Source organism: Gossypium hirsutum, chromosome D11 (assembly GCF_007990345.1).
Source record: "Gossypium hirsutum isolate 1008001.06 chromosome D11, Gossypium_hirsutum_v2.1, whole genome shotgun sequence".
Lineage (NCBI taxonomy): Eukaryota > Viridiplantae > Streptophyta > Magnoliopsida > Malvales > Malvaceae > Gossypium > Gossypium hirsutum.
Window position 1 is genome coordinate 56,635,390 of NC_053447.1, and position 25,378 is coordinate 56,660,767.

Genomic DNA, 25,378 nt, shown 5'->3' on the forward strand with positions numbered 1-25,378 from the left:
CAATCCTTTCTGCATGCGATCCCTCTTTGCTTTTGCAGAACTAAGTATTATTGACCCAAGGTTTAAAGTCTCACTCTTTGGCTCCATTTTATCTTCTCTACTAATCGTGGATATATTGGATCGCTCTAGATAGTCCCATATCCTATGCGGACCACCATATAAAAAGTACATCACTGGCTTCTTTTCATTCTCACTGACCCTCTTGGCTTCAATAGAACTCATGATCGAACTAAGCTTCAATGGTGCTTTTTTCGGATCATCATCCCCTTTTATGGAAAAAACACGAATCATTTTAGATAGTCCCTTACCATATGGGGGCCATCACAAAGGAAGCATTTTACTAGCCCCTTTAGTTTGTACAGGCTTTCACTTCCCATTATGTGGTTTCCATTGCCATTATTGTCGTTGCTATTCCCAATCTGTCCTTCTTCGTCTCCCCCACCATTGCCCTTCTCTTTGGGCTTGGAAGGCTCAAACTTGTATTTTCTCGGAATAAGCTCGATTAAGGACTCTAGCACAATCATATCTTTGGACAGTTTTTGGACCCCTCAACACTCTAATTCTTATTTAACCCATGGTTTCAACCCATTAATAAAGAATAAGAATGCCTCATTTTCACTCAAATCAGTAATTTAGAACATCAGTTCGCTGAAGTCCTTCATACACTCCCTAATTGTGCCTTATTGCAAGAACCGACACAACTTAGCCTGAGCCTCTTTCTTGGCATATTGTGGATAAAACTGCTTTTTAAACTCTCTTTGGAACTCCTCCCAGGTCCCAATTTCAGTCCCACATTTCTTTTCATCTGTTGCCCTGCGACACCACCATAAAAGAGTGACATCAATAAAATACATGGAACCAATACTTACCTTAACATCATCATCATTGATGCCCACAACATGGAAGTATTACTTCATTTCCCATAAGAAGTAATCCACTTCTCTCGCGGACCTTGCCCCTTTAAACTTTTATCATTTTGGGACATCAATCTTATGACTTTTTGTCACACCCAACACCACTTTACCCACAATAGCTTTTCACTCAAAGAGCTTTCCTTCAAGCTCCTCAATTTTCATGTTCAAAGTCGTCACCGTTGCTTTGTTTTCTTCCTTCATAGCTATCATTCTAGCTTCAAGAGCATCATTTTTTATATTAGCTTACCCACATCAATATTGAGGAGTGCTTGCAACGCGTCCATATTGGAACTAAAAGCCTTCGCCACATATTCCTCAATAGCCTTGAGTGTTTCCTTCACTTCACCCATGCATTCCTCGAAATGGACTACACGACTTTCTAAAGCCGATAATATATCCATTTTATGGAGGAAGAACCTAAATGTAATTTTTCTATTTTTAATTGATATTTAGGTACATAATGATGGGATTAAAATCCCATAGCTGATGAGGTGGAAAGTTCGGTGGAAATTTATGGAAATTAAGTTTGAAAAGTGTTGAAATTTGATTGGAAATGGAAAATAAAAGCACGAAATTGAAATAAAAGGAAAATTGTAGAATTTTCTACACTCTTTGGGGAGTGAAATGGTAGCAAGCATCAAATGAAGAAAAATAATAAGTAAAAGGGAAAAAAGGGGAAAAAAAAGAAAGAAAAAGAGAGAAATTTTCCATGAATTTTGATTGAGTTCTACCTTAAAACCATAGCCTAATTTAATGCCCTAGAGTGTTATGAGATCATTTTCTACCATGAAAATCAATTAGGTGAAGGAAAAGGTGAAGGAAAGCATAGGAAAAGTGAAGAAATAGGTAAGTACTTAATTGAATTCAAGCTTGTTTATTTTATTTTGAATGTTTGAGTATTTAAAATTTTAATCTAAAAAAATAAGATATGATTATGAATATTGAATTTATTAGTGAATATGTAAATAAAGGTATGCTAGTAATGTAAGAAATGATAAAGTGATAATTTAGTTATTAGTGAATTTCATGAAACTAAGGATTAAATTACAAATAGTGAAAATTTATTTATTTGTCATAAATTGATAAGTGAATAGATGTAGTATAGTAAAATTACTATAGAGAGGACTAAATTGTAAAATGTATAAAAGGTGTTATGTGAAATCAATATTGTGATTAAAGACTTTAATGAAATGTTACGTAATAGCAATGAAGTGTAAAGTGATATAATAATTACTGAATTTTCATGAATTTAAGGACTAAATTATAAAATGTTCAAAATTTATTGTGTGCTTACTAAGCTATTCACATAGCTTAATGCGTTTGTTTTAGAACATGTAGATAAAAGATAAAGGTGGAGATGAATACAAGATTGCAACGTCAATTTGGATCACATCACTCAAAAAGCTCCAAGGACAAGTTTTGGTATATAAATTTTGGACTTTAGTTGACATGTACTTAAGTTTAAATATGGTATTTGTATACAAGCACTATTGAAAATACTTGATAAAATTTTAAATGTTATATTAGCTTAGTGACTTGGTTAAATTAGTAACTCAGTGACTAAATGGGGCACCTATTACTTGGGCTATCAACTTAACATGAGTGATGGGTGTTACAATTAAAGCATGCTAACATTCCATAACATAAATAAAATAAAATCCATTTAACATAAATAAAAAAAAAGTCACCCAGTGCATCATTATACATGCATTTGGAAAAGAACAACACACTAAATGATTTGATAATGTTTGATTGTATTTATATGTATTAAATTGAAGATATTATTTTGTTGTAAAGTTTAGGTATACTTAATGTGTCATTTGGTATAGTTTGGACTCTTAGAAATGTGCATTTATGACCAATTTATTATTGAGTCTCGAGACAACATAAACATGTCTCGAGAGCATAAGAACAAAATTTACCTTATTTTTCGACCTACATGCTTAGTGTCTCATAACTTGGCCAACTAGTCTTGAGAAAATCTTATTTAAGTCTCAAGACAAAAAGCCTTTGCCTTGAGACAAGTAAACTTCGAAGCTAAATTAGTTTTGCTCTACTCCAAGTCTCAAGACATCAAAACATCAAAACAAAAATAAAAAAATAGGGTAGGTTGGTCTCGAGACCCAGTCTCAAGACTTATGAGACCATGTCTCGGGACAAAATTCTTAATGTCTCGAGACAATCTAACTTCGAAGCAAAAAATACCTAAAATTGATTAAAGCCTATCTTGAGACAAGAAGCCCCCTATCTCGAGACACATCATTACAATTTGATAATGGAGTTTGGATTCAAGTCCCAACTCTTAAATTGACTTTGTATCTCCTCGTAATTTGATGAATTAAATTATTATAAATCTATGAAATTAAGATTGTGATTGAAATGAATGATGTTTATATTTTAAATGATATGATAAGATAAAGTAAGTTAGCCTGAGTTGCTTTGGCAACGTAATATGACATCACACACTCGAATCCAATGATTGGGTCGGGTATGTTAGTTCAAAACTCCAGTAAGAAAAATCTCGAACACACGATCGAAACTCGAACAGAACAAGAAGAAATAGGACAGGCTCCAAGGCGTGTATCAAGCCACTATCTTTAAGGTTATATTCGCCTCCACCTACCTTCGGTGTGCAAATGAGTTCCAAGCAAATTAACCTCGAGGATACAATGAAGCCAATGACTATTTGCGTTTTGCACTGACGAGAATAGTCCACTATGCACTGAGCAATGTATAACAAAAACTCAATTTCTACAAAGGATTTCTACAGTAATACTTTATAGAATAATCTAATAATATTAGAAAATGAAGGAAGGAAAGAAAGAATATTAGAATTTGTTGATATGATTTCCAAATGAAATCCCATTCCTATTTATAGGAATTTTCATGTCTCTTCATAGAGACATCTTTCAATAGGTGTCTTTATGAATAAATAAATAATAATAATTATTCATTTAATTTTGTAACTATTCAAATAATATTTTTTGAATAGTTATAATTCTTTTTTAAAAAATCAAATGATATAACTTTTGACTAATGACCAAAAGTTTTATCTTTTGATTAATTACACCCATTCATTTATAGTTATTGAGATACTATAAATATTTGAAAATGTTCCAACAATCTCCTCCCATTTTCAAAATATTTAGATTTTAATATTCTTGGAAATCAATTTGCATAAATAAATGTGTCTTACGATTGAACCTTCACTTAGTGAAAACATGTTAAAGTTAATCAAAATTGCATGGAAGACTAAGCTTTGAACCAACTATTCCATTTGATTAACTAAACACATCTCACACAATGATTTCAACATCGATCAATGCATAGTATCTAGGGACACTATTATGGCCATGTGTCTATGTCATCTTTTCATGAGTGCTGTCAGAGCCAAGCCCTTGAGCTCCTAGAAGCGGTCACACTTCCACTCACATAGGTGGAACCCATCAAAAGTGTTCCGGTAATTATAACACTCTAACATATTTATGTTATGGGTCCATTAAGAATACATTACTCATCCTTCCCTTATCATTACGTGTACCTAGCACTTTAATCTTAGGATGGATTTATTTATAATGCTAACAGTCACATACTAATGATGTACTTTGTCTCATTGAACTCAAGACTTGATGTTATACCAAGTGTTGAGTCGAGTTTCCATCATGGGTGACTCTAATTAATAGGCTTGAGTCCCATCCCTTTTGAAGTCCTTTTTACTGCATCTCTAACAAGACTTTTTGTCAAAGGATCTGCCAAATTTTCACTTGACCTCACATAATTAATAGTGATCACTCCATCAGAGATTAATTGTCAGACATAACTATGTCTTAATCCAATGTGTCTAGACTTTTCATTATATACTTGGCTATATGCCTTTGCTAGAGTAGGCTCACTATCACAACGGATAGAAATAGGTGAAATTGGCTTAGGCCATAAAGATACATCATAAAGCAAATTTCTTAACCATTCTGCTTCTTTAGATGCAGCGACTAGTGCAATAAATTCCGCTGCCATGGTGGAATCAGTAATACATGTTTGTTTCTTGGAACCCTAAGAAATGACTCCTCCACCAAGAATGAAGATCCATCTACTAGTAGATACATGATCTTCCAAACTTGTAATCCAACTAGCATCCGAATACCCTTCTAAAACTGGAGGATATCCATTATAACACAATCCATAGTTAATAGTTTTCTTTAAGTACCTAAGTACTCTATTCAAAGCTTGCCAATGCAAACCACTTGGATTACTCGTGTACCTACTCAATTTTCCAACAACATATGCAATATCTGGTATTGTACAAGTCATTATATACATAAGACAACCAATTAGACTTGCATATTTCAATAGATCAATTTTCCTACCAACATTAGATACTAATTTTAATTGAGGATTCATGGGTGTAGATGCTGGTATACAGTTGAAAAGATCAAACTTTTTAAGCACATTTTCAATGTAATGTGATTGTGATAAAGCTATAGTGCTTTCATCTCGGGTTATTTTAATCCCAAGAATAACATCTGCTACACACATATCCTTCATAGCAAAGTTGTTTGACAAGAATTTCTTTGTGTTTTCTATTTGTTCCATATCCGTGCCAAAAATAAGCATGTCATCTACAAATAAGCAAATTATGACACCTTTTCCATTTTCAAATTTGCTATATATGCACTTATTGGATTCATTTATTTTATAGCTATTAGCTAAAACAACATTGTCAAACTTTTGGTGCCATTGTTTTGGTGTTTGTTTAAGCCCATATAAAGATTTAATAAGCTTACATACCTTATGCTCTTGTCCTGGAACAACAAATCCTTTCGGTTGCTCTATGTACACTTCCTCTTCCAATTCACCATTTAAAAATGCAGTTTTAACATCCATTTGGTGAACAACCAAATTATATATAGAGGTAAGTGATATTAAGAGTCTAATTGTAGTAACTACTGGAGCATAGGTATCAAAGTAATCAATACCTTATTTTTGTGTAAAACCTTTTGCTATCAACCTTGCTTTAAATTTATCAATGGTTCCATCGACCTTCATTTTCTTTTTGAAGATCCATTTACAACCTATTGGTTTGGAACATGGTGGAAGATCAACTAAGATCCAAGTTTGATTTCTCATTATTGAATCTATCTCATCATTTATTGCTTCTTTCCAAAAAGCAGAGTCTTGAGATTTCACTGCCTTTTCAAATGTAATAGGATCAGATTCAGTATTATAACAATACGGTACCTTATTGCATATACTTTCACCTTTTCCTTCTACAAGAAACATAATGAAATTTAGTCCAAAATCTTTGACATTTTTAATCCTTTTACTTCTTCTTAATTCTTGACAAGATTTTTCATTATTATCAATTTGTTTCAATGGAATCTCATTCTTATTTGAAGAATGAATCAATTGTTGTGGTTGTAATTATCTTGATATAGAATTAAATCTATTTTCATCAAAAATAGCATCTCTTGATTCAATAACAGTATTAATTGAAATTGAATCATTTGGTTCAATTACCATGAACCTATATGCCTTGCTATTATGTGCATAACCTATAAATATGCATTCAATTCCTCTTTCACCTAACTTTTTACGTTTAGGTGTTGGAACTTTTACAGTAGCTCTACAACCCCAAACCTTCAAATAATTAAGGTTTGGTTTTCTTTTCTTCCGTTGTTCATGGGGGGTTATTTATGTTTCCTTATTAGGAACTCTATTCAATATATGACAAGCTGTTAGAACAGCTTCTCCCCAAAAACCTTGTCCAAGACCTGAATATGATAACATTGAATTTACCATTTCAGTCAAGACTCTATTTTTTCTTTCAGCTACACCATTTTGTTGTGGTGTGTAAGGGGCTAAAACTTGATGGACAATTCCAGTTACTTCAAAATAACTTGGATTATAGTATTCTCCACCTTTATCCGATCTTAAGCACTTGATAAATGATTCACACTGAAGTTCAACTTCAGATTTATAAACTTTAAATTTATCAAGCACTTCATCTTTTGAATGCAATAAATATACATAGAAATATCTAGAACAATCATCAATAAAAGTAACAAAATATTTCTTTCCACCTAATGTAGGAGTATTATGTAAGTCACATAAATCACTATGTATCAAATCAAGCAATTTTTTTTCCTTTTAACCTTAGGGAAATGGTTTCTTGTAATTTTAGTCAACATACATGTATTGCATTTTTCAATATTATTATTAAAAACAGGAATTAAATCTAATTTATACATGTCATTCAATTTTTTATAATTCAAATGACCTAATCTATAATGCCACAAAAAAAAAACATTCAACCATATAAGCAGAAATAGTATTTTTATTCTTATTAATAATATTGAGTTTGAACATGCTCTCATACATATACCCTTTCCCCCTAAAATTCCTCCCTTAGACAAAATAAACTTATCTGCCTCAAAAACAAGTTTGAAACCAAACTTATTCAACAAACTTCCAGACACTAAATTCTTCCTAACTTCTGGTACATAATATACATCATTTAAGGTTAAAACCTTTCCAGAAGCGAATTGTAGTTCAACAGACCCTTTGCCTTTAATTGCTGCGGTGGAAGAATTTCCCATGTACAAGACATTGTCATTTTCACATTGTGTGAACATTGTGAACATGCTTTTGTCGTTGCAGACATGTTTGGTTGCTCTGGTATCAATCCACCATGTATTATCATCTTGTGCCACATTAATTTCAGATATCATTGCAACGAACTTTTCGTTATTATCAGCCTTAGAAGATGATTTCTTCTTTAAAAATCAACATTCATTCTTGAAATGTCCCGGCTTTCCACAATGATAGCATGAACCCTTTTGTTTCTTTTTGAACTTAGGTGCTCTATCAGTCTGATTGAACTTTCTCTTGAATGGTTTAGTAGTCTGTACTTCCTCCGTAACATGTACTTTGGCATTTTCAGAATTTAGGTTCTAATCTTGTTTTCGATACTCTTCTTCAATACGAAGATGATTTGCCAAAGCCTCAAGAGATATTTCCTCTTTTTTATGTTTTAGACTTCTTTTAAATTCTTTCCAAGATGGAAGAAGTTTGTCTATTATGGTGGATACCACAATCATTTCATCCATTTTCATATCATATTTCTTAAATTGATTCAGCATCTTTTCAATATCACGAAATTGTTCCATAACAGAACGACCATCAACCATTTTATAATTATTGAAACGATTGGCAAGAAATTTCTTACTTGTAACATCTTTAGTCATGTATCTTGCCTCCAATTTGTCCCATAATTCTTTAGCGGTGACCTCATTTTGGTAGGTGTCTAACAAACCATCAGATAAACCATTCAATATGTGGCTCATGCACATGTAGTTAGCATTGTCCCATTTTTGTCTTTCTCGGGTTGCAGCAACAGATTTGTTTTCATTCTCTTCAGGTCTTGGAGTATCCAAAACATAAGCAATCTTCAAAGTTGATAATAAGAAGTGCATCTTTTTCTGCCATCGTCGAAAATTGCCACCATCAAACCGATCAAGTTTAACAAATTTAGAAGCCAACTCCCTTAGTGTTCCACTTTCATGTGTTGTGGTAGTCATAATGAATTATAACCTTAAAATTGTTAGTTCAAAACTCTGGTAAGGAAAATCTCGAACACACGATCGAAACTCAAACAGAAAAAGAAGAAATAGGACAGGCTCCAAGGCGTGTATCAAGCCACTATCTTTAAGGTTATATTCGCCCCCACCTACCTTCGGTGTGCAAATGAGTTCCAAGCAAATTAACCTCGAGGATACAATGAAGCCAATGACTATTTGCGTTTTGCACTGACGAGAATAGTCCACTATGCACTGAGCAATGTATAACAAAAACTCAATTTCTACAAAGGATTTCTGCAGTAATACTTTATAGAATAATCTAATAATATTAGAAAATGAAGGAAGGAAAGAAAGAATATTAGAATTTGTTGATATGATTTCCAAATGAAATCCCATTCCTATTTATAGGAATTTTCATGTCTCTTCATAGAGACATCTTTCAATAGGTGTATTTATGAATAAATAAATAATAATTATTCATTTAATTTTGTAACTATTCAAATAATATTTTTTGAATACTTATAATTCTTTTTTAAAAAATCAAATGATATAACTTTGACCAATGACCAAAAATTTTATCTTTTGATTAATTACACACATTCATTTATAGTTATTAGGATACTATAAATATTTAAAAATGTTCCAACAAGGTATAGGGTGTTGCACCTTCCTCCCTTAGCCAACAACTCGTAGAAGCCATTGTACACTAGAGAGTTTCCTTAAGTAAAATACCTCATTCCATAACTAGCACCCTACTTTTATGAATAATTTTAATCAAACAGAAACTTTTACCATGGCCAAGTTGTCCACACAAGAAACAATAAAGCATAAGATTCTCATATTGGAAATGAGCATAAAGCTAACATTTTTGCAAAACAACAAAATTTTTTCATTTTTCAACGAACTACGACCATCCACTCTTAAATGAATAAGCATTAAATTTCGAATTTCACGAGAAATAGACTTTGCATTAAAATCAATAAACTTCCCAATGAAATTCCTTATTGTCTTGCCATGACATGAGACATTAAGCCACGGGGAAGATCATGAACCTTCAGCCCAAAATCTACAAAATATAGTGAAACTTGCAAATGATCCTCGCCATCCTCCAATCTATAAGTTACTGGAGGTGGTTATTGAACGTCCATAAACCCCCATTTACCACCCTATCAATATCCACCTCATAATAAAATTGGAAGAGAAAATGCTTCTCACCCAAATATGTGATAAAAACACCTCCTAATAGATGCCAAATATTTGTCAATGTAGTGAGTATTGATTGAAAAACACTCAAGAGAAGGCATCCAAAGAAACAAAACTCATAACTAGAAACCAATTCATCCTCCTCCAAATTAAGTTGCCAGGCCTCTTCTTCACCACCGTTAGTAGTAAGACCAGCAATTTTGCTTTCCATAAAGAAAATCCTAATCAAACCGGAGGAAAGAAATGAAAAAGAATATTTTTAATAGAACATGCTACAAGAGCAGATTATATTATGTCTTATGACACATCAAATACAAATAATAATCTTTATCGAAATGCTATTCACAACTAAGATCCATATTGAAAATCAAATGAAAAAGCTTGGGGGTTTTATCTAGTTGCGAATTGAGAAGAAAAAAAGTAAACAATAAAAAAGAATACTAAATATGGTACAGACAGATAAAATTATAGATATGTAGTATAAATGTCCATAATAAATTAAAGAAACAATTTCCTTTTTCACATCAAAACAAATAGATAAAATAAAACACATTCCCTCCCTTTTCACACACTCTCCGCTCCTTTCCTCCGCCATTACTACCAAAAGCAACTGCCATCTCCCCTCTTCTCTTTCCTTGATGCGCTTACTCTTTTCTTCTTCTCCCCACCCGATCCCAACTCTCTTCCGACTCGCCCGATCCCACCGCCCAGTCTGCTCATCGCCACCTCCACCTACTTGGAGATCGTCCAATCCAATGGCGATCCTTCCAAAGTCCTCGGCTGCTGCTGTTATCCCCTCAGAGGAGCGTCTAGCGACAAGGTTCTGGATCAAGTATCGTAGGGAATCCGTGCTTTCTCTTTACTCGCCTTTTGCTCTTTGTTTGGCTTCTGGGTCTCTCAAGATCGAAACTTTTCGTCATTATATTGCCCAAGATGTACACTTTCTCAAAGCCTTTGCTCATGCGTGAGTCCTTTTTTTTTCGCTTTGTTTTTATTTCGCCTTTTTGATGGATTTTTCATTCTGGGTTTTATTTGTTTTGGCGAATGTGTTTTTGGGTTTATATGCATTTTTTTTTCTTTTTTGTTTGATTTATTTGCTTATTTTGTATTATTGTATAGTTGCTTATATAAGAAGATGGAAGGGAATTGAAATCACAATCTTAGATTTTGTTTATGGAGATTGATTTTTGCCCGTGTTTAGATGCATCGAATTGAAAATTGACGAAAATTGAAGAATAGGCATAACCATTTTATCCTTTGGTATTGTCCTATTGGTGCATGCTTCTGCATCCTTGCTGATATTCTGTTTGAAGGAAATGATCATGGTTTTTGCTTTGACTTGTTGGGTTGCGAAAAGTGAGAGTTTGAGATCGAGATCGTCCTTTTTTTGCAACTCTGTTCATGTCTGAGAGTTACATTTCTATAATGAGATTGTTATAGCTAACTTCAACCCGCTTCCTAGTTTTGGTTGCTGAGAAAGTGTAGGAGAAGAAGATGAATGTAACTTTAATTTCTAATTGCCACTTGGTTGCTTAAGTAATTATTCCGATGTTTATTTTCTTTTCTTTGTGTCAACTTTCTCAGCAACCAATTGGAGGGTTATATGGTTATTATTTGGGGAAAAAGTAATTATATTGCTTGAGGTGAGTTTCAGTTTCCAGAATTTAAATTGACATGTAGTGGTAAGTTAAAAGAATATTTTGTTCTCTTAGCTAGTTTTAGTTAGAACTGCCTTGTGTTGTTTTTATGTAGGTCCGTAATTGATTTCTTGTTTTTTTCTGATCTGGGTTGTAGATATGAATTGGCAGAAGACTGTGCTGATGATGATGATGCTAAGTTAGCGATCTCAGAGTTAAGGAAGGGTATATTAGAGGAGCTAAAAATGCATAATTCTTTTGTACAGGTATGGTAAAAGGATTCTTCTTTTCCATTGCTTAGTAAATGCTCAATTATTGGAAAGTTAAGATAAAAAATGGAAATTAAATCTCATCCTTTGCCATTGCTTAGAGATTTTATAAAACATCTGATCACCAAGTATTTGATATATTGGTGTCTAGGAGATGTCAACATAGGTCCAACTGGCATATGATATCATCTCCAATAGAACTTTATGCATGAGTTTTTGTACATTGCTTGGAAATCATTTTCCTTTTGATTCTTTCTTTCTGACGATATAGATGGCTAGCGTGTGAAATGTGCAGTTTTCTACATGGATGACAATTTCCAATTGGATGAGGGTTGGACTTTGATATTATAATTCCAGTAATCCATCAGTCAGAGAAATCTTATAAAGAGACTTGAGGAATTAATCATACTTTTTAATTGAATAATTACTATCTGCTTTGTTAGCTCTCTAAGATGGGTCACTTATTGGTCTGAATTACTATCTTAAAACAAATTGTAAGGCTTCTTAGCTCTCTAAGATAGGTCACTTAATAATCTGAGTGTCTCTTTAGTTCTTGTCTCTTTAGTTCTTGTCTTGTTAAAGGGTATGTTATTGGTCTGAATGCTGGAGTTCTGCAGGAATGGGGTTCTGACTGTGTCAACGAGAGCCCTGTCAATTCTGCAACTTTGAAGTATACAGAATTCTTGCTGGCAACAGCTTCTGGGAAGGTTGAAGGACTAAAAGCTCCAGGAAAACTCGCCACTCCATTTGAGAAAACAAAAATTGCAGCTTACACTCTAGGTGCCATGACGCCTTGCATGAGGCTGTATGCCTTCTTGGGCAAGGAGTTCCAGAGACTTCTAGAACCCTATGAGCACAACCACCCATACAAAAAGTGGATTGAGAATTATTCTTCTGAAAGTTTTCAGGTATGGTATTGATTACATTCATTGTTTTTAGTGGTCAACTTGATTGTAGTCTCAGAGCTAAAATCTTTAAATAAATTTCCCTTCAAATCGCACAGCTCAACTATTGATTCTTTGAATTTAGGCATCAGCTCTGCAAACCGAAGACTTGCTGGATAAACTTAGTGTCCCTTTGACTGGCGAGGAACTAAACATCATTGAGAAACTTTACCACCAGGCAATGAAACTTGAAATAGAGTTCTTCTATAGTCAACCTCTTACACAGCCTACTATTGCTCCTCTGACTAAGCAGCATGACCCTGAACAAGATCATCTTATGATATTTTCTGATTTTGATCTTACTTGCACAGTTGTTGATTCATCTGCCATTTTGGCAGAGATAGCAATAGTAACAGCCCCAAAACCTGATCAGAACCAACCGGCAAGTCAAATTGCTAGGATGTCATTTGCTGAGTTGAGGAACACCTGGGGTCTACTCTCCACACAATACACAGAAGAGTATGAACAATGCATAGAAAGCATTTTGCCTTCTGAGAAAGGTACAATTCTTAACTATGTGTAATCTTCAAAAAAAGTGTCTGGATAACATTGAAATTAGTTTCTTTATATTGATTTTATACTTCCTATGGTTTTACAGTGGAGTTCAACTATGAAACTTTGCATAAAGCACTTGAGCAACTCTCAGACTTTGAGAAAAGGGCAAATTCTAGGGTGATTGAGTCAGGGGTACTTAAGGGCCTAAACCTTGAAGACATTAAACGAGCCGGTCAAAGGCTGATTCTTCAAGATGGTTGCATTAGCTTCTTTCAGAAAATCACAAAGAATAAAAGTCTTAATGCCAATATCCATGTTCTTTCTTATTGTTGGTGCGGTGATCTCATCCGGACAGCTTTTTCTTCAGGTAGGTTTGTTCTCTCCCAATAGCTCTCTTTCTGAGTGTGATGTGATTCAACTATTTAATGTCTCTTGAAAACTGAATGTCTGAATTTATCCCTTGACCATTAATACTGAGAAATTTTGTTGAGACAGGAGGCGTGGATGTTTTGAACATACACGCAAATGAATTCAATTATGAAGAATCAATATCCACAGGCGAAATTGTTTGGAAAGTACAGTCCCCTATCGACAAGATTCAAGCTTTCAATGATATCTTACAAGATTGTAGCAATGAGAGAAAGAAGTTGAGTGTTTACATAGGAGACTCAGTAGGGGATCTGCTGTGTCTGGTGAAGGCAGATATAGGGATTGTGATAGGATCAAGTTCAAGCCTAAGGAAAGTTGGGAGTCAATATGGTGTTTCATTTGTCCCATTGTTCCCAGGCTTGGTTAAGAAACAGAAGGAATTTGGTGAAGGAGCCAGCCCTTGTATTTGGAAGGGGCAATCTGGAATTCTTTACACTGCTTCTAGTTGGGATGATATTCACGCCTTCATTTTGGGGTGGTAGAATTTATTATTTTATTCTTATTATTATCATCTTGTTATTAGTTTAGGACAAGTGAAGCAATTATTTTCTTTTCTTTTATACAAGTGACTGATTTACAATCAGAGCAAGGTGCAGCAATCCAAAATGAAAACCTGTTTGATGGTATTGGGCAGCTGCCATTGGAATCCTTAAAAAATGACAATATTATGTAATTATTTTTTAGGTATATTTTAAAAAATTAATTACAAAAATGAAACGTGAAGGTTTTTTATTCTCGTTTATGAAGTTTTTCAAAAATATTATTGTTAGTCAATGTATCAAAATAAATCATTATTGCAAGTAGTATCTCATTTTAACTTTGAATAGAGTATTATTTTCATAGAAAAAGCTTCAAATGACCATATATTACGTTTGTAGGTTTAGTATGCAGTGTATAACGTTTGTAGGTATTGTATACATTGTACGTTATACAAACTTAAACAGGTTATCGATTGAGTTTTAGTTCGATTGACATTAACATTGTTGTTAGTACAGGAGGACATATTCTTATCTATAATGAAATTAATGTTCACTAAATATTTAAACACCTTTAATAAGAGCATTATCTTTTTATCTTTTGAATGAAAATGATACTTGAAATCCAAATATTGGGTTGGAAAAAAAGAACGTAAAAATTTAATTAGTGTTACCATCAATGTTATTTAAAAGAACTATGATACAAACCTAAGTGATTCATGCATCTATTTAAATAATAATTATGAATTTCATTCCTTTCAAAAATAAAAATTTGTCTCTATTTTAATTTGTTAAAATTTTATCTTCATATTTTATAAAAATAAAAAAGTTAGTTCAATTAAATAATACTATTAAACACTATGGTGAATTCATTGACTTGAAAATTAATAGGGCAACACTTTATACACTCGGAATTAGTAAAGGAATAAATCTCAAAATTATACATAAAATTTGATTTAATGTGTAATTTGATACATAAATTTTGATTTGGTACAATTATATACACGAAAATTTGATAGTGGTTCAAATATATACATGAAACTTTAATTTCGAATTCAATCATACACATTTAAAGAAATAAATACATCAATTTATTTATATATTGGATAAATATATTTATCTCTGTATGCAATATATAAATATAAAATGACGCTATATCAATAATTGTGTTAATAATTTGTGAGTTGAATCAAATCAAAATTTCATGTATAAAATTGCACAAAATTAAAGTTCATGTATAAAATTATACATTAAACTAATGTTCATGTATAAATTTGAAATTTATCTCATTTGCAAATAAGTAATTTAACTATTTATATGCAACAAATTAGTTGTTAAGTATGACTCCTATTTCAGTCAAAATTGAGAAATAATCTTTCAGTTAAACTCTATTTATTTGTTTCAATCAAACTCTGATTAGTCTAAATTATTTTATTATTTGACCTATGAATTTAGCCTATAAATAGACTCTTTTACATGATTAGAAAAAACACTCATTAGAGATTAGAACTCATAAAACTTTTAGAGAATTTTTGTGTTTATGTTTTAAGGGTTCTTTGTTCTTTGGGTTTTGGGTTTCAGGGTTTAGTTTTATTTCCATCTTTGTACTCTTCGGTCTTTTGCCATTATAGTAAAATTATGTTTGCCTATGGTTTTTTATTCTCTTTGGAGGGGGTTTTCCACATTAATTTTGTGTGTTCAATTTCTCAATTTCTTCTATTATTTTTACTTGTTCATTACTTAATCGGGTCGATCCCCAACAAGTGGTATCAGAGCTAGTTCAATTTTTATAGATCAGTCAGTTTAGAGATGGCAGCAACAAGGTTTGAAATTGATAAGTTCGATGGTGTTACAAATTTCAATCTGTAGCAAGTTCGGATGATGACAATTCTAGTTCAAACTGGTTTGAAAAATGTTGTTATCTGGAAAAAGCCTGAGAATTTAAATCAAACAGAATGGGAAGAGCTTTATGAAAAGGCCTTATCTGCAATCCAGTTGTGCCTCATGAATATGGTATTGCATGAGGTATTGATGGAGAAGACTTCATCCACTTTGTGGAAAAGGCTAGAAACTCTTTATGCGACTAAGTCTCTAGCTAACCTTTTAGTGTTGAAACAACATCTATTTACGTTTCGCATGAATGAATGTGAGCTTCTTAGAGATCACATCAGTCAATTCATTACTCTTTTAAATGATTTAAAGAACGTTGAGGTTCAGATTGACGATGAAGATCAGGCTATGCTAATATTTGCTCTTTATCCATTTCATATAAATCTTTCAGGGTGACCCTAATTTATGGCAGAGACATACTCTTGTTCAAAGATGTGAAGGGTCATTTGTTGAGTAGAGACAAACTCAACAATGAGTTTGGTTCGGATAACAAGGTAGATAGGCAAGCTTCCATTTTGGTAGCATCAAAGAAGCGAGACAAAATGTGTCGCTATTGTAAAAAGTTAGGTCACATCAAAGCATATTGTTATAAACTGTAAAATAAAAGAGTTGCTAAGAGTAACGAGGAAGATGTAGCTGGTGCTAATTTGGCCGATGAAAGCGATGGTGATTTCTTGTTAGTATCAACGAGCGATAACTCCAAGCTTATGTCCGAGTGGATCCTAGATTCAAGATGTTCTTTCTACGTGTGTCCCAATAGAGAATGGTTCTCCACATACAGTTCGGTTAAAGGTGGAGTTGTGCGTATGGGAAACGATCCATCTAGTAAGGTAATTGGTATTGGTACTGTTAAAATTAGGATGCACGATGAGACGATTAGGACACTCTCAGATGTTAGGTATGTACCTGATTTACGAAAGAATCTCATCTCCTTAAGTATTTTAGACTTGGAAGGATGCATAATCAACATCGAGTCGAGAGACATTAAAGTATCTTGTGGAGCTCTCGTTTTATTAAAAGGTAAAATAACTGGAAATCTTTATATTCTGAAAAGGTTCTACAGTGATCGGTGAAATCAGATGTCCTTCGTCTGTTACGGAGTCGAAGTCAACTCGTTTGGATCGGAGGCAACTTTGTCATAGGAGGGAAAAATGTACAACTATTTCATTAAAGAGAGGTTCTCTTTTGGATGCAGGTTTTGAAAAGTTAGGGCACTGTGTTTGTGAAAATCAGACTCAGGTTAGTTTTGATTTGGCAGTGTATAAGTCAAGGGCTAAAAGTCTTCCAGTTTCTAAGCATAGATTAGACTCAGTTAATTCCCTGCATAGTTCAATACAGGCCCGTGGCGGGCTTTGGCAAAGATGGCGTTGTGAATATATGAGTCAAGGTGGAGATTTGTTAAGTATGACTCCTATTTCAGTCAAATTTGAGAAATAATATTCCAATTAAACTATATTTATTTGTTTCAAATCAAACTCTGATTAGTCTAAATTATTTTATTATTATTTGACCAATGAATTTAGTCTATAAATAGGGTCTTTTACACCCTTAAAAAAACACCCATTAGATATTAGAACTCATAACACTTTTGGAGAATTTTTGTGTTTATATTTTGAGGGTTCTTTGTTCTTCGGGTTTTGGGATTTAGTTTTTATCTCCATCTTTGTACTCTTCGGTCTTTTGCCATTATAGTAAAATTATATTTTCCCGTGGTTTTTTATCCTCTTTGGAGGGGTTTTTCCATGTTAAATTTGTGTGTTCAATTTCTCAATTTCTTCCGTTATTTTTACTTGTTCGTTGCTTAATCGGATCAATCCCCAACATTAGTAAAAATTAAAACTTCTAAGTTTATAAATTTACGGATAGTTAGAGTAACTTCTAAATGTTAGTAAAGTACAATGATAAAATTATGAAAAATTATACTAGAACTAATTTCTCAATTTTATAAAGTAGAAGAATGGAGTTCATAATTAAATATTTAAAAGAGGTGAAATCTAATAGTTTTATGAGTAAACTACATTATTGATCACCCAAATATTAGTGTGTTTCTGTTTTGGTTATTGAACTCCAAAAATTTTCAAGTTCGTCACTAGCGGTATCAACAATGAATATTTTGCAATGATGTTTGAACCGAACCGACCGATTGGATCAATCTAAAGAATGACTTTGAACTGGTTAGATTGGAAACCGGTACGAACTGATTGAATTGGCAGTTGAGCTAGATTATTTTTAAATTTTTTATTTTTTTGAACTTTCAATGATATTTTAAACAAATTGGTTGGACCGTTCAAGAACCAATATTCTAACCGTTTTGACCACTAGTCCAGTTCTAAAAACATTGCTATTTTGATCACTCCCCGTTAAATCATTAACGAAAGGTTGACATGGTTCCTTAATTGGTATAATCCAAATTTAACCCTCAAAGTTTGCATATTCTGTTAATTTGATCTCAGTTTTAAAATTTTAACCCTAAATATTTACATGTTTGTTGAATTTAGTCATGACCCAAACTATTCAAAAACACTTAAAACATTGAAAAATAAAAAGAAATTAAAAATAATAAATATTCAATAATAAATAAAAATTCAAAATTTATTATTCAAAGTTTTAGACTTTCTTTCAACAATTTCTATCACCCACTGAAGGTCAAAATATAAAAGAAGCATCTCTCTTCTCCCTCTCTAATTCTTGCTTGAGCTAGCTTTCCTCTTCTGTTCCAAGAAACATAATCCCTTCAGGAAATAAAAACAATATATAATATTTGAAGACTCAATAATGGACGAGTAAAAACATTCCCCTTTTTTTCACTAGAAAGTTTCATTTTTATTTCAAAATCTCTCACTTTCACAAAGTAAATCCATTTGACTTCCACATCAACTTCTTCTTTATCCACGACAAGCATTTATATAGCAACATCCAAATGACTACCCTTTTGAAGGGCCTCAAACTGATTTTTCCTAAAGTCATCCAATAGCTTTAACTTAGCCACGCAGAGCTTGCTGGTAGGTAAAGACCATGTAGTGAGGAAGGAAAGTCCCTAACAAATCTATGCTCTACCAGAATATACTTCTCTTGATCCATCCCAAGCTTACTTGATTTTTTTAACAACAAATGTTCAATCCTCGAGCCTTGCCTCTTGCTAAAACTAAGTAGTCCTGTTAGAATAGCAAACAAAGAATAAGAAGAAGAAGAAGAAGAAGAAGAAGAAGAAGAATAAGAAGAAGAAGAAGAAGAAGAAGAAGAAGACTTGTTTTTCAATTTAAGAACCACTTTATAGAATAGAATACTATGGCTATTTAACGTAACCATGTACTCATACCAGAAATAGCAGAAACAACTACTTAGCCTAACAACTAGGCAACTTCTTTAACCAACTATAACAATAATAGTAGTAATAATTAGTTTTAATACTCATAACATTCCCCATGCTTGGTGACTTGTTTTTCTCCCTGTAACTTCATGACTGCTGGTAAGGACTTTAAGCTAACTTTTAAACTTCATGAACAACCTTACGAATAATGGTTTAGTAAAGATATCTACAATATGATCTTGACTAGAAACTTGACCAACCTGGAGTGAACCAGCTACAACTCTCTCCCTAACAAAGAACAGATCCAACATGACATGCTTGAATTTGGAATGCAAAATAGGATTCCCTACAACCGTAATAGTTGTTGAACTATCACACCATACCACAGCTTCGCTCTTAATTGGTACATATAATTCAGAAAATAAAGACTGTAGCCAAATCATTTCTGCTGTGACATGTGCAAAGCTTCTATACTTAACCTCAATTGTGGACCTCGATACTACTTGTTTTCTTGAACTCCAAGAAATTGGATTCTCTCCAGAAACACACAATACCCTGACGTGAATCTTCGATCATGAACATATGAACCCCAATTTGCATATGAATATCCTTTAAGAAAAAACTTCAAAGCTCGAGTGAAACACAACCCATGATTCAAGGTATCCTACAAATAACACAAGATCCTCTTGACAGCTTTAAAATAGAGATCCAACAGTTTGTGCATAAACTGACACACTTTATTTTTAGAGAAGGCAATGACTGGCCTCGTGATCACAATATTGTAGAGTACCCACTTCTGTATAGATTTTTATATTCAACAGGACTTCCTACTTGAGTTGACAAATTGCATGTAGTCACCGTTGGCATGGGAGATCCTTTCGACTTGTCCATAGATACCCTTCAAAGTAGATCAAGAATATACTTTTCCTGATCGAGGAAAAGACCATTTGGAGTATAAGTAACTTTAATGCCCAAAAATTAACTTAGCTTCCCTAAGTCTTTCAAAGAAAACTGAATATTGTGCTCCTTAACAAACTGATCTATCGCATGAGAGTCATTTCTAGTGGCAATAATGTCATCAACATATACCAAAACATAAAGCAGCTGAGACCCCTCACGATGAATAAAAGGAGAATTATCAGCCTTTGACATGTCAAATTTAGTAGCTACAAGATACTCATTTAGCTTGTGGAACCAGGCTCGAGGAGCTTGCTTGAGGCTATATAAAGCCTTTCTTAACCTGCACAATAATTGCTTTCCATTACTCCCTTGTTGTTGAAAACTTGATGGTTGTACCATATAAATTTCTTTATGCAGATCACCATTTAGAAACGCATTATTTATGCCCACTTGCCTAAGAGACCACTCCATCGAGACAGCTAGTGCAAGAACCACCCTAATTATTGTTGGTTCAACCACAAGACTAAAAGTCTCCTAGAAATCAATGTCTGCCTCTAATAGATAACCATTTACCACCAATCTGTATTTGCACTTAGCCATCAACCCATCAACATTCCTCTTTAGTTTAAAAATCCACTTACAGCCTACTAGCCTACGCCCTTCAAGTAAAGGCATTAGTTTCCAAGTTTGATTAATGGTCAAGGCATTATATTCCTTCTATGTAGTCTCTGTCCAAGCAGCACTCTTAAAAGCTTCTTCAATGGGCATTGGTTCCTTCTCAGTCAAAATTGATGAGAACACTTTAGGCTTGAATATTCCAGTCTTCGATCGAGTTTGCATCGGATAAAAATTGAAAGAGGTATTTAAAGGTGAGACCTATAACACCCCTAACCCTTTACCGTGGTCGGATTTGGGTTATAGAGTATTCTAAAGAATTTTCCATCAATTATCCTTATTTACAAATCTATATTCCAATATAAATATCAATAAACAAATCACATTCAATTTAAGCCAAACATGCATCTATGGGCCTTGAATGGAACTTACGGGGCCGTAAAATAATTTGGAATTATTCTAGGGTCAATTTGAGACAAACCGAAAAAGTTATGAAAAATTTAAAAATTTTGGAAACAGGGGTCACACGGCCATGTGGCCAGGCCGTGTGGCCAAAAACTTGGTCGTGTGTCTAACACACACACCCATTTGTCTAATCCACATGTCCGTATTCTCAACCCGTGTAACTCACTAACTAGGGCCACACGGCCTTGTCCCAACTTACGTGTCCGTCCGTGTGTGTATTCGAAATAGGGTTGTATAGTGGTGTCTTAAACCGTGTAACTCACTATTTTGAAACACATGACCGTGTTGCAAGTCGTGTGCCAGACTATGTGAAACCTACACCTAAAACTTAAAAGACACACGACCGTGCGAACAGACTGTATGTGACACAAGATCGTGTGATAGCCCGTGTTTCAGGCTGTGTGTACCAAAATGTACCTTAAAAGTCAAGTTTACCAAAAATGTTTTCTTGTGCCTCAAGCATACCATTAGCCAATCCTTAGACCTATTCAATACTTATTTAAACAAGACCTAAACAAGCCAATGTCACACATACACAACCTATTTCCATCAACCAACCAATGTACCCTCATTGGTACTACATGTAATTATTCAATCAAACCCAAACACCAACAAATTCCATATATCAATTATTGCTAGTTATATATGTATATAACACACCATATTTCCATATATGAATACCAAATTATCAAACACACCATACTAACATCAAAAGGACCATTTCCAACTTACTAGTTCAACTACATATTATATCATAATACCACAAGACCTTTTAGTTACATGCCACTTTTAACAAACTCAAAATGCACAAAATAACTACCAAGGTCTGAATGATAGTGTGTGAACTCTTGACCCGATCCAACCAACGACACAATTCCAAGAGACCTACAAAAATGAAATCAACCAAATAAGCTTAACACAGCTTAGTAAGTTCAGGTATTTAACCTAATTACTTCACAGCTCAATTCAAAGTTTTATATAACATCAATAAACTAAACAACTTGATTCATCGGCACAAAGTCTGCTAGGCACAAAGCCCGATAATCACATCGATATTTAGCCTACTAAGCACTAAGCTTGATAGATTCACTGGCACAAAGCCTACTAGGCATAAAGCCCAATAAGTTCACCGGTACAAAGCCTGTTAATCATTAAGCTTGATAAATTCACTAGCACAAAGTCTGATAGGCACAAAGCCCGATAACTACACCGACACAAAACCTACTAGGCACTAAGCTTTATAAATTCACCAGCATGGAGCCTGCTAGGCATAAAGCTTGCTAAGCACTAAGGTTGATAAATTCATTGGCACGAAGCCTGCTAGGCACAAAGCTCAATAATTTCATAACATACCAAATACTCAATGAAATTCCTCACAATCAATATACAATAATACAACATCAAAATTAAAATAATTAACCATAATTTACATAATACAAACTTACCTTGATTCCTATGATTTCAAAAATAAAGTTCAAGATTAGTCCAAGACTTTAGCTTTTCCCCGATTTATGTCTGGTTCTTGTTTGTCTTGATCTAAATGATAAATTAACTTAATTAAATGTTTCCAACAACTTCAAATATTAGATTAAAACCTATAATCCATGTTTAATATAAATTTTCAACATTACTCCCAAATATTTCAGGTTTTAAACAATTTAGTCCCAAATTTCGAAATTAACAAAGATACCATTTTTACTCTCTAGACATACTAACCAAACTTCCTAAGCACCCATACCAGTCCATTTATATAATCAATTCACAATATTACCATGAAAATTTACTATTTCATAAATAAGTCCCTAAATCACATAATTACTAAATAATACTTAACAAAACTTGTATATTTAACAACTCAACTTAATAATATATTATCTAAATTTAAAACACATTCAAACCCTAACATGGCAAGTCCATAAACTTTTAACAACTTAACAAATTAATCCTTGGGCTAAGTAAACTAAGTTGAAATGAATTCAAAAGTGTAAAAAATCATCCAAAATAAAGTTCAAATACATACCATGCACTCAATTTTTTGCTTAACCGAAGCTCCCTCTTCTTACAACAATGGAATTTTGGTTTGGTAAGGAAAATAAGAAAGATGACACACTTTGTTTTTCTAATTGTTTTATTTAACTATTACTTTAATTCTTAACCTACAAAAATAACCTTTAAAAATAATTATAAATACATTAAAATCTATCCATAAACCTTCACTAGCATGTTTCATGATATAATTACTACTAAAGTTCCTTAGTTTACCTTTTAAAAGATAATTGGTCCATTTAACAAAGAGAAACAAACTTTTTATCCTTTTTCAATTTAATCCTTTTCACTTAGTTAACCATTTAAATTTCATAATTTCTAAATGAAAAGATAATACAACTTTAATGTAACCATATAGAAATTAAATAAACATTAAAATATTGGCTCACTCGTTGGAATCGTGGTCCCAAAACCACTCTTTCTGACACCACTAAAAATAGGCTGTTACAAGACCGACCTTTTAAAACCTTCAAGTGGAGTAGGATCAGTATTATTAATACAGGCCACTTCTAATGGTCCTACAATTTGACCGTCAGTAGGAGATCTAGATACAATATCCCTTGCTGAAGAATGGTTTGCTACAAAAGAAACCCATGGTGGACTTGCCAAAGAAAAGACCCTACCTGAAGTTGATGAGGGATTTGAGTCATGTTCACGATACCTAGTAGTAGCCACAACCACAGGTGAATACGATTGTTGATACGATGCATTATGGAGCCTAACCGAGACTGTGATGAAAAACCCCACCTAAAAGGAAACTTGTGCAAATCAAAAACAACATGTCGAGAAACAAATACTCGACCTTCTTCATCAAGACATTTATAGCTTTTTTTATTTGCACCAAACCCAAGAAAAACACACTACTTCGATCGAAATTGAATTTTATGTCAATTGAAAGGCCTCGGACAATGGAAAAAGAACACCCGAACACTTTAAGCTGTGAATAAATAGATTTTTCTCTGTAAAGCTTCTTACAAGGAATACATCCTTCCAAAACAATAATAGGCATACGAGCTTCTCACAAGTTACGAAAAGCTTGTCATAAAGAGCTTCCAAAATAGATTTGGCTCTGTAAAGCTTATCATAAGGAGTTACCTATTTTGTTAGGAAAGCTTATAAGGAGTACATCCTCATGTGAGCTTCTCATAAGGACTCACTTTAAAGCATTTTGATAGAATATCCAAACTGAACCTGAACAAACTTCTGGAAATGAAGAAAACAACTTAAAACTTAAGATTTATTCTTGAGAAAATAAAACCAGGTATATTTGTTAGAGTATGCCCAAAGATCAATCATGAGATGGTTGTAATAATATACTTGATTTATCATGTTTATTAATATAAGGCGTTACCATTATTATTTCAGTTTCTTTTCTGTGTGCATAAATAAACTGTTTTGTAATAATGTCCTGAGAATAATATGATTATTCTTAAAAAGTCCTTAGTCAAGTATTATTATTGGCTAGGACAACAATAATGCATTAAGACTAACATGTAGTTGATTGATGATAAAGAGTTTTCATTGATATGGAATGTCTAAATCGATGCATGAATATGTGTGTTAGAGAACAACATATTGGACTGACCCGTTATAAGTATGTTTCTTGGATTATTATGTAATTGTCACAAAATTACTCATAGTGTAATATGTATATGATCCTTAGACTTGAGATCATCATAATCCCAACATCGTGAGTTGTATATTTTGATACAGTCAAACGTACACCATAACTGGTTGTTCTATAAAGGCTGATGTTGGATATACCATGAGCTGTGTAGAGAGATATGGTTGATCGATATAGGATAAGTCCCTCCTACATAATGGGAGTAATATCTTAGGCCACTTGATTGAGTGAGACTAGAAATGCATGGCCATGCTCAAATAAGTTGATATGAGATGTCATACTTATTTGTATATCATAGTCTACTTAAGATATCAAGGAACATAGAATGGACTATGCAAGTGTGACTATTATATGACTTGTGTCCAATCTAGAGATAAAAGACTTAAGGATTATTGCATGAAAGGTTAATCATAAAAAGGTTATGTCGAATCATGATTTCTTGTGACTTAGTTAGCAATGATGCATTGCTAGGTGCCACTCATTGTTTGTAACATTGGAATCGTTCTAGTATTACTGCTAACATTACAAGAACCTACAGGGTCACACCCTATAGTTGAAATGAACAGAATAAAACATAGTTGGTATTG

At 33.3% G+C, this 25,378-nt stretch overlaps 1 protein-coding gene across 1 annotated transcript; it reads left to right on the top strand.

Annotated features, from left to right (window-relative positions):
* Positions 1-10,205: 10,205 nt before the first annotated feature.
* LOC107928752 (bifunctional TH2 protein, mitochondrial) lies at positions 10,206-14,091 on the top strand. Its single transcript, XM_016860008.2, has 6 exons — positions 10,206-10,655; positions 11,486-11,594; positions 12,215-12,505; positions 12,627-13,041; positions 13,140-13,403; positions 13,532-14,091. Exons 1-6 carry the CDS (start codon positions 10,330-10,332, stop codon positions 13,945-13,947), a joined length of 1,821 nt encoding a protein of 606 aa, XP_016715497.2. The 5' UTR covers positions 10,206-10,329; the 3' UTR covers positions 13,948-14,091.
* The last annotated feature ends 11,287 nt before the right edge of the window (positions 14,092-25,378 follow it).

What these genes read in the sequence shown, in the direction of transcription:
- LOC107928752 (XM_016860008.2), top strand. Translation starts at nt 10,330, where the DNA reads ATGCGCTTACTCTTTTCTTCTTCTCCCCACCCGATCCCAACTCTCTTC. An exon ending in ATTCTTCTGAAAGTTTTCAG is followed by an intron (nt 12,506 to 12,626) that starts GTATGGTATTGA and finishes CTTTGAATTTAG; the next exon opens with GCATCAGCTCTGCAAACCGA. An exon ending in CATTTTGCCTTCTGAGAAAG is followed by an intron (nt 13,042 to 13,139) that starts GTACAATTCTTA and finishes ATGGTTTTACAG; the next exon opens with TGGAGTTCAACTATGAAACT.